Source organism: Macrobrachium rosenbergii, chromosome 4 (assembly GCF_040412425.1).
Source record: "Macrobrachium rosenbergii isolate ZJJX-2024 chromosome 4, ASM4041242v1, whole genome shotgun sequence".
Classification (NCBI taxonomy): Eukaryota; Metazoa; Arthropoda; class Malacostraca; order Decapoda; family Palaemonidae; genus Macrobrachium; species Macrobrachium rosenbergii.
In genome coordinates, this window is record NC_089744.1 from 74,904,850 (window position 1) to 74,914,849 (window position 10,000).

At 31.9% G+C, this 10,000-nt stretch overlaps 1 protein-coding gene across 1 annotated transcript in view; it reads left to right on the plus strand.

Moving 5' to 3' along the window:
- The window catches only part of LOC136835808 (putative neural-cadherin 2), a 126,287-nt gene that overhangs the window by 108,563 nt on the left and 7,724 nt on the right, over nucleotides 1–10,000 (plus strand). The window contains 7 exon segments of the mRNA XM_067099664.1: nucleotides 4,187–4,326; nucleotides 5,485–5,830; nucleotides 5,993–6,238; nucleotides 6,792–7,139; nucleotides 7,631–7,690; nucleotides 7,692–7,983; nucleotides 9,921–10,000. The exon segment at nucleotides 9,921–10,000 is cut by the window's right edge and continues 110 nt beyond it. Coding sequence (XP_066955765.1) covers nucleotides 4,187–4,326; nucleotides 5,485–5,830; nucleotides 5,993–6,238; nucleotides 6,792–7,139; nucleotides 7,631–7,690; nucleotides 7,692–7,983; nucleotides 9,921–10,000 — 1,512 coding nt within the window.

Genomic DNA, 10,000 nt, shown 5'->3' on the forward strand with positions numbered 1-10,000 from the left:
ATTTAATTTGGAGTTTTGTGACTTAAAAATTCAAAATTTAATTCTCTGGACTCAGTGTATAGAAGTTACTCTCCTATATATACATTAGGACTCTGTACACTGATGATCAAGGAATTATGTTGATAAATGAGCAAACTAGTAAATTATTTGGAAATGATTACATTAAATGCATGAAAATAAAGTAATCTACGTAGATGTAATTTTCAATACAAATTCTTGAGGACTTGCAACGCCACTGCACTACCGAAAAATTAAAAGTTAAATTATCTTCCCGATTTTAACTCTTGCAAAAAAGAACAGACGCGTTTAAGGATGAAAAAATAACTCGGGCTGAACAACGCATGATTCAAAAATAGCATTCCTATAAAAAAGAACTTTCCAGTTATCTAGAATGTGGATAAAAGTTATCAGTTAAATGCCCAAGTGGTATTATACATATTGCAAAATTAAGAGTAGTTTAGGATTTTATAGATAAGTGATTTTCTTTATAAGGAAAGCAACAAACTGATGACGTGCGCCGTTTAGTTGTCTGTAAAAGAAAACTATTTTGACGGCTTTGTCTGTCCGTCCGCAATTTTCTGTCCGCACTTTTTCTCTCCGCCCTCAGATCTTAAAAACTGCTGAGGCTAGAGGGCTGCAAATTGGTATGTTGATCACCCACCCTCCATTCATCAACCATACTTCATTGCAGCCCTCTAGCCTCAGTAGTTTTTTTTTTTTTTATTTTATTTAAGGTTAAAGTTAGCCATAATCGAGGTTCTGGCAACGATATGTGACAGGCCACCACCTGGCCGCAGTTAAAGTTTCATGGGCCGCGGCTCCTACAGCATTATACCGAGACCACCGAAAGATAGATGTATGTTCGTTGGCCTTGATTATACGCTGTACAGAAAACTAGATTACACTGAAGAAACTTCGGCGCATTTTTTACTTTTTATTCTTAGTTTTTAGATGTTTCATGAAAGCACAACTCATTAGTAATATTTTTGAAGCTATTTAAACTTAAATTGTAAACAGAAATGTAAAAAAATAACAAAAAGCCATATCTATAATTAAAAGTCCTGTTTCTGTATTTTCTAGGGACTGAATGCATTTATGCAATTGCTGATAACGGTAACAGACCAAAAAAGAAACTATAATTATTGCATTTCCGCTCTACTAATCACTGATGAAAGTCAAAAACAGTTGTACTTTATTCTAAAAAACTGTAAATTGAATTGCTTTTATAATTCTCTACATTTTAAGCAGAAAAACTTCTTTCTACAATTTTAATTGAATATCTTTTATAATTCTCTGCATTTTAGGCAGAAAAACTTCGTTAATCTACAATCTTAATTGAATATCTTTTATAATTCTCTACATTGTAAGCATAAAAACTTCGTTAATCTACAATTTTAATTAAATAACTTTTATAATTCTCTACATTTTAAGCAGAAAAACTTCGTTAATCTACAATTTTAATTGAATATCTTTTATAATTCTCTACATTTTAAGCAGAAAAATTTCATTAATCTACAATCTTAATTGAATAACTTTTATAATTCTCTACATTTTAAGCAGAAAACTTCATTAATCTACATTTTTATTTGAATATCTTTTATAATCCTTTACATTTTAAGCAGGAAAACTTTGTTAATCTACAGTTTTAACTGAATATCTTTTATAATTCTCTACATTTTAGGCAGAAAAACTTCGTTAATCTACAATTTTAATTGAATCACTTATAATTCTCTACATTTTAAGCAGAAAAACTTCGTTAATATACAATTTTAATTGAATATCTTTTATAATTCTCTGTATTTTAAGCTGTAAAGCTTCGTTAATGTACAGTTTTAATTGAATATCTTTTATAGTTCTCTACATTTTAATCAGAAAAACATCGTTAATCTACAATTTTAATTGAATATCTTTCATAATTCTCTACATTTTAGTCAGAAAAACTTCGTTAATCTACTGTTTTAATTGAATATCTTTTATAATTCTCTATATTTTAGTCAGAAAAACTTCGTTAATATATAATTTTATTTGAATATCTTTTATAATTCTCTACATTTTAGGCAGAAAAACGTCGTTAATCACAATTTTCATTGAATATCTTTTATAATTCTCTACATTCTAAGCCGTAAAACCTCGTTAATCTACAGTTTTAATTGAATATCTTTTATAATTCTCTACATTTTAGGCAGAAAAACTTCGTTAATCTACAGTTTTAATTGAATATCTTTTATAATTCTCTACAGTTTACGCAGAAAAACTTCGTTAATCTACAATTTTTATTGAATATTTTTTTATAATTCTCTGCATTTTAAGCAGAAGAACATCGTTAAACTTAGTTTTAACTGAATATCATTTAAAATTCTCTACTTTTTAAGCAGAAAAACTTCGTTAATCTGCAATTTTAATTGAATATCTTTTATAATTCTCTGCATTTTAAGCAGAAAAACTTCGTTAATGTACAGTTTTAACTGAATATCTTTTGTAATTCTTTACATTTTAAGCGGAAAAACTTCGTTAATCTATAATTTTAATTGAATATCTTTTATAATTCTCTCCATTTTAAGCAGAAAAACTTCGTTAATCCACAATTTTAATTGAATATCTTTTATAATTCTCTCCATTTTAAGCAGAAAAACTTCGTTAATCTACAATTTTAATTGAATATCTTTTATAATTCTCTCCATTTTAAGCGAGAAACTTCGTTAATCTACAGTTTTAATTGAAGATCTTTTATAATTCTCCACATTTCAAGTAGAAAAAACTTCATTAATCTAGAATCTTAATTGAATATGTTTTATAATTCTCTATATTTTAGGCAGAAAAATTTCGTTAATCTACTATTTTAATTGAATATCTTTTATAATTCTCTACATTTTAAGTAAAAAACTTCCTTAATCTACAATTTTAATTGAATATCTTTTATAATTCTCTACATTTTACGCAGGAAAGCTTCGTTGATCTACAGTTTTAATTTAATATCTTTTATAATTCTCTGCATTTTAAGCAGAAAAACTTCGTTAATGTACAGTTTTAACTGAATATCTTTTGTAATTCTTTACATTTTAAGCGGATAAACTTCGTTAATCTACAATTTTAATTGAATATCTTTTATAATTCTCTCCATTTTAAGCAGAAAAACTTCGTTAATCCACAATTTTAATTGAATATCTTTTATAATTCTCTCCACTTTTAATCCACAATTTTAATTGAATATCTTTTATAATTCTCTCCGTTTTAAGCGAGAAACTTCGTTACTCTACAGTTTTAATTGAAGATCTTGTATAATTCTCTACATTTCAAGTAGAAAAAACTTCATTAATCTAGAATCTTAATTGAATATGTTTTATAATTCTCTATATTTTAGGCAGAAAAATTTCGTTAATCTACTATTTTAGTTGAATATCTTTTATAATTCTCTACATTTTAAGTAAAAAACTTCCATAATCTACAATTTTAATTGAATATCTTTTATAATTCTCTACATTTTACGCAGAAAAGCTTCGTTGATCTACAGTTTTGATTTAATATCTTTTATAATTTTCTACATTTTAAGCAGAAAAACATCGTTAATCTACAATTTTAATTGAATAGCTTTTATAATTCCCTACATTTTAGTCAGAAAAACTTCGGTAATCTACAGTTTTAATTGAATATCGTTTATAATTCTCTACATTTCAAGTAGAAAAAACTTCATTAATCTACAATGTTAGTCAAATTTATTTTAAAATTCTTTACATCTTTAGCAAAATAACTTGAAAGGCTCACCCACAGTTATCCAAGTAAAAGAAACTGGTTGATCTGTGCGATGCTGGAAACTGCTCTAAGCACAAGGCTCTCGTACAGTTATTGAAAATAAAAGAAACTGGTTAATCTATCCTGCCCTGAAATGGTATACTGCAGTACAGCAAAAATACAAAACTAAGAAAAATGGTAGATACTTACCTTACTACTGATTTTGCAGATACTCCCTAACGGGTCCCCCTAAATAAAGCATTGAAGAATCATTCGGAAACTGCAGTAACTTGTGTATTAGTGTTTCACGACCCCAATAGGCGGCATGTCTTAATTTCGAAAACTTCGCAGATACTGCAGTTTTCCAATTTAGGGCAGTATTATGATTTCATCGAAATATTATTCTCACTTTCAAAGTGCTTATACGATGCTGGAAACTGCTCTAATCCACAAACAGGTAGTGGACGCGAACATGACTTCTCTGGTCACACCACGGCTCACCCGAGCGTCTCACTGCGGCTCGCATGAGCCGGAGACGTGCACGCCCGCGTCTTGTCTGAACGGGGGCAGGTGCATCAAGACGGTGAATGGTAACAGGTGAGTTGTTATATTAGTTCGAACGATATTTTAGCTTTATTATTATATTACTTCGTATAATAGTTCTAGCTTTGATTGATATTTAACTTTCGTATAATAATTTTAGCTTTAATATATTACTTCGTATAATAATTCTAGCTTAAATTGTTATAATTTCGTATAGTAATTTTAGCTTAAATTATTATATTACAGTGTATAATAATTTAACTTACATTCTTACATTACTTCAGATAATAGTTTTAGCTTTATTTGTTAATATAACTTTGTATAATAATTTTAGCTTAAATTGTTATATTACTTTGTAAAATCATTTTAGCTAAAATTATTATATTACTTTATATAATAGTTCTAGCTTTGATTGTTATATTACTTAGTATAATAATTTTAGCTTTAATCGTTATTAGTTCGTACAATAATTTTAACTTAAGTTATTATATTACTTCATATAATAGTTTTAACTTTGATATATATATCTTCGTATAACAATTTTAGCTTTGATTGTTCTATTATTTCGTAAAAGTTTTGGCTTTCACTGTTGATTTTGTATCGTAAATTATGTATGAGAGTTTATGTATTGTTAATTATCAGTAGTTATTTTCCCCAAGTTAATTTATATAGTAACTTTTAGAACCCACATTTTTTTTTATTGTAGATATCTCCCACAAGACGAAAAAGAGAAATGCCAAAGAATCATGAGTTTCTATGATTTACTACATAAGTTCGCTGTATTTTTTATTATGTAAGAAAACTTTAAATTATCCAGCTTTACTATTACTGTATATAAAGGATGCATGTGCCTATAAATATTTTAGGGAAAAAACTATTTGAAAATAAAGCGAATGGATATTGTGAAAGCATAAGTAATTCATTGCTATAAAGTCTGAATGAAATCTTAGAGTTCTGAATAAATTCAAAAAAGTTTTGAGATGAATTTAGATTTTTTTTTAGTTTACTTAGTGAATTAGACTATACCTAGATTTTGACGTTTTTATCCTTAGAACTTAGTATGTCTTAGGAGAGATTAGCATTATTTTGAAAAATAGACTTTTGTGTCAATGTACATTTTAGAAAGGCTATGAAACAATCTCCCATCAACTCCAGGTGTGTGTGTGCCCAGGTATTTCGTGACGATATCTAATAACCTTTCATTAACTCCAGGTGTGTGTGCCCAGGCGGGTCATGGGGGTATCAGTGCAAAATCCTCACTCGCACCTTCAGAGGCTCTGGTTTTGCGTGGATTCAGCCACTGCCATCTTGCATACCCACCACAATATCCTTCCGAGTTCTCACGAGGAAGCAGGAAGCTATCCTTCTCTATGCTGGTCCTCTTGTCCACTATTCTCAAAGTCCTCTTTCTACACCCACCCCATTACTCGCTCTGCAGCTGGAGGAGGGCAAGGTACAGATGGTGATAGATGGAGGAGCAGCACCACTCAAGTTACAGGTGGAGAGAAGCGTCAGTGATGGGAACTGGCATAGCATACATACGAGACTTGATGATCAGGTTGGTAAAGGAGTCCTGACTTTAGCATCTTCTTGAAGAAATGTCTTATGAGTGGCAATAACTGAGCAACAGCCTCTTGCAAACATCCACTTACAATTCTGGCTGTCAAGTCAGTATGGGACTAGTTATGCTAATTACTAACTCACCTGTAATTTCTGATAGGGTGCCTCCCTCATGATCGACCAGTTAGGTGGAGAATGGGACAACAACAACCTGAAGGACTCTCAGAGGGTTACTTGGGCACAGTGGAGAGATCCTAAGGACTCAGAGTTGTGGTTCAGTGGCTCTCCTATTCAGATTGGGGGACTGGCCCATAGACGCCCCGCCTCTGAAGACCATGGGTGGAAGGAGGCTCCCATCTCCCAGCCACTGGATGGATGCCTCTCGCACCTGGTTATAAATGGTCAGGTGAGGTAAGGGCTTTCTGCTTTAGGAATACCTAATACTAACGTCCCTAAACATAAGTGAAATCGGAGATGTTAGATTACTTTTACAAATAAATGTAATTTCTTCCAGCGATCACTAACTTTCTGTATTGCTATTATATCAAACAGAAAACTTTAATCCAATTCTTGGCAAGAAAGCATTGAGGCCAGGATACTTTTGCTGCTCCGATCTTTTGCAAAGATCACCAAGTTTCTAAATTGCTATTATATCCTAAAGGAAAAGTTCGATTGAATCCTTGATGTACAGTTCTGAGCTAAGAGCTAACTTTTGTGTGATAAATGGTCATTTAAACTTCTTCACTGCTTTATTATGGTAAAAAAAAAAAAACTCCAATCCAATCTTTGTTTTGCAGTTACTGAACTAAGAGCTAAGCTTTTCTTGACGAATGGTTCAGTTGCCCCTTTTAAAGTTTTGTGACATTACATACAGTGGCAATAATTATCATTATCTACCACCTCTACTTAGGAGGTTGGGGAAAAGGACAAAACGTAACTATCTCATAGTTCCATTGCAGCTGATGGATTTGGGAGAACCTGCTCTGAGCAAAGACAGTGTGGCAGGATGTCTGCCTCAAGAGTCCTCTTGTTCCTATGGCTTGGGTGCATGTGGAGTCAGAGGAACCTGCCTTGGGGGTCTAAATACACCAGAATGCCATTGTGATCCGGGATGGAATGGCCCCAAGTGTAGCAGACGCACAGTTCCTGCTAGACTGGGGTCTAAGTCGTACGTGAAGTTGGCCTTATCGTTCACGCCTTCGTCAAGAAGTGTCAGCGTTCAAGTGCGAGTAAGGACCAGGGGGAGAAAGTCTGGGCCTATCCTTCATTTAGGGTCTAAAAGTAACACGACTAGCTTTTCATTGCGAGTGAGTAAATGTTTTTTATTTTAATCTCTTATGACACATAATCAAGAAAAAACATTCAAAATAGTTAATACACATATAAGAAATTATATAATAAATATATATTATATATATATATATATATATATATATATATATATATATATATATATATATATATATATATATATATATATATATATATATATATATATATATATAATAGAGGCTATATAGCCTATATTTTTTTTATTTTTTTTTTATGCCATGTCTCGCTTAGTGAGCTTCTTATTAGTGATAAGAAGATAAAATGAAGTAATTCGCAAATGTGTTTTCAGGAGATATTCTATAGCAAGCAATTATTCTGTTTAATTTTTTCAAGAAATGCTCTATAAGAAGTAATTATTCTATTTGGTTATTTCAAGAAAAATTTTATTGGAATCAATCATTCTATTTATTTGTTTTCTCATCTCTTCAACATTCCCCATCATTTCTTCCAAACAAACACATCCCAGTTGCAGTCTGGAATCGCCTGTGCCTCCGTTGAGACAATCAGACAGACCCACGAAGTCAGTTTGCATAAGTGGGCGTCCTCTGGGCGACGGATTATGGCACACCCTCAGAGCAGAGTTCCAGGGCCAGAATATGATGATAAATGTTGATGACGGAGACGGACTCAGGCAAAATAATTCCTTACCATCTCTATCGAACCACCATTCATTTGGTGGCGGTTACCAACAGGAATTTGATGGTTCGATCAATCCTACGCTGCCATTTGTAATTGACCAGTTGAATGGCGTTACTGTCGGAGAGGGTCCTGATCTTGAAGATGCAGGACTCGGACAAGATGGTGATGACTTGGAAGGCAGTAAGTAGTTTTACATTACATTTTCAGATACTTTTCCTTAAATAGTCTTTGTTCTTACGGTCCGGTGCATTTCCAAACATTTTCCCAAAATAAAAGTCTTGGTTCTCATGGTCTAGTACGTTTTCAGATTTTTTTCGTTAAATAGTCTTTGTTCTTACGATGCAATGCATTTCCGCACATTTTCCCAAAATAGTCTTGGTTCTTGTGGTATAGTACATTTTCAAATATTTTTCCTTAAATAATCGTTGTTCGTACGGTCCGGTGCATTTCCAAACATTTTCCCAAAATAAATAGTCTTGGTTCCTATGGTCCAGTACGTTTTCAGATGTTTTTCCTTAAATAGTATTTGTTCTCACGATCCGGTGCATTTCCGAGCATTTTCTCAAAATAGTCTTGGTTCTTATGGTCCAGTACGTTTTCAGACGTTTTCCTTAAAACTTTGTTTTCCATTTCCGAACATTTTCCCAAAATAATGGTCCGTTACGTTTTCAGATGTTTTTTCTTAAATAGTCATTGTTCTCAATTTGAACATTTTCCCAAAATAAACATTTTCTTATGGTCCCAAAATAAATATTCTTATGGTCCAAGGAATTTCCAAACATTTTTCCAAAATAAATAGTCTTGGTTCTTACTGTCCAATGCATTTCCAAACATTTTCCCAAAATAAATATTCTTGGTTCTTACGGTCCAATGCATTTCCAAACATTTTCCCAAAGTAAATATTCTTGGTTCTTACGGTCCAATGCATTTCCAAACATTTTCCCAAAATAAATATTCTTGGTTCTTACGGTCCAATGTATTTCCAAACATTTTCCCAAAATAAATAGTGTTGGTTCTTATTTTTCTCAAAACAGGTAGGCTTGGTCACAGTATATCTTCAGGCATTTTTTCCAGGAATAAATAGTTGGTCATCTTGCAGTCCAATAAATTTACAGACATTTTTCCCAAAACAGATACTCATGACTCTTAGAATTCAATACGTTTTTAGATATTTTTCCCAAAATAGTCTTGATTCTTATGATCTAATATGTTTTCAGATACTTTCCCTAAAATAAATCATCTTTGTCCTTACGCTCCAATACATTTGCAGATATTTTCCATAAAACAAATAGTCTTTGCTCCTGCGGTCTAGTACATTTTTAGATATTTTCGCCTACATAAATAGTCTTGGTTCTTGCAGTCAATAATTTTTAGATATTTTCCATAATGCACATAGGCTTCGTTCTTGCGGTCCAGTATATTTTCAGATATTTACCCTACATAAATAGTCTTGGTTCTTGCAGTCAATACATTTTCAGGTATTTTCCCAAAAATAAATAGTCTTGGCTAAAATATTTGTTTTGGTAAAAATATCAGAAAATGTATTGGGCTGTAAGAACAAAGACTATTCTTACAGTACAGTGTATTTTCAGATTTTCTCCAAAAATAAAATCTTTTTTTTCTTACGGTCCAATAGGCCTACATTTTCAGATATTTATCCCAAAATAAATAGACTTTCTTCTTACCGTCCAATGTATTTTCAGATATTTATCCCAAAATAAAGTCTGTTCCTACGGTCTAATACATTTCCAGATATATTCCCAAAATACTTAGTCTTTTTTTATAATTCCAGTACATCTTCAGACATTTTTTTCCCAAAATAAAAAGTCTTAGTTATTACAATTCAACACATTTTCAGACATTTTTCCCCAAACAAATAATCTGGTTCTTACGATCCAATACATTTTAGGACATTGTTCTCCAAACAAATATTCTGGTTCTTACGATCCAGTACATTTCAAGACATTTTTCCTAAAATAAATAGTCTTAGTTATTACGATACAATACACTTTGCAGACATTTTTCCCCAAAACAGTCTGTTTCTTACGGTCCAATATATATATTTTTTAGATATTTTCCCCAATACTTAACACTTCATCTCATTTTGTCTGCAACAGCGTGTCTAGACGATCTTCGAATATCCGGCCATCCAATCCCCCTGGCACCGACGTTGAACAGAACGAGCTGGGCGGAGATA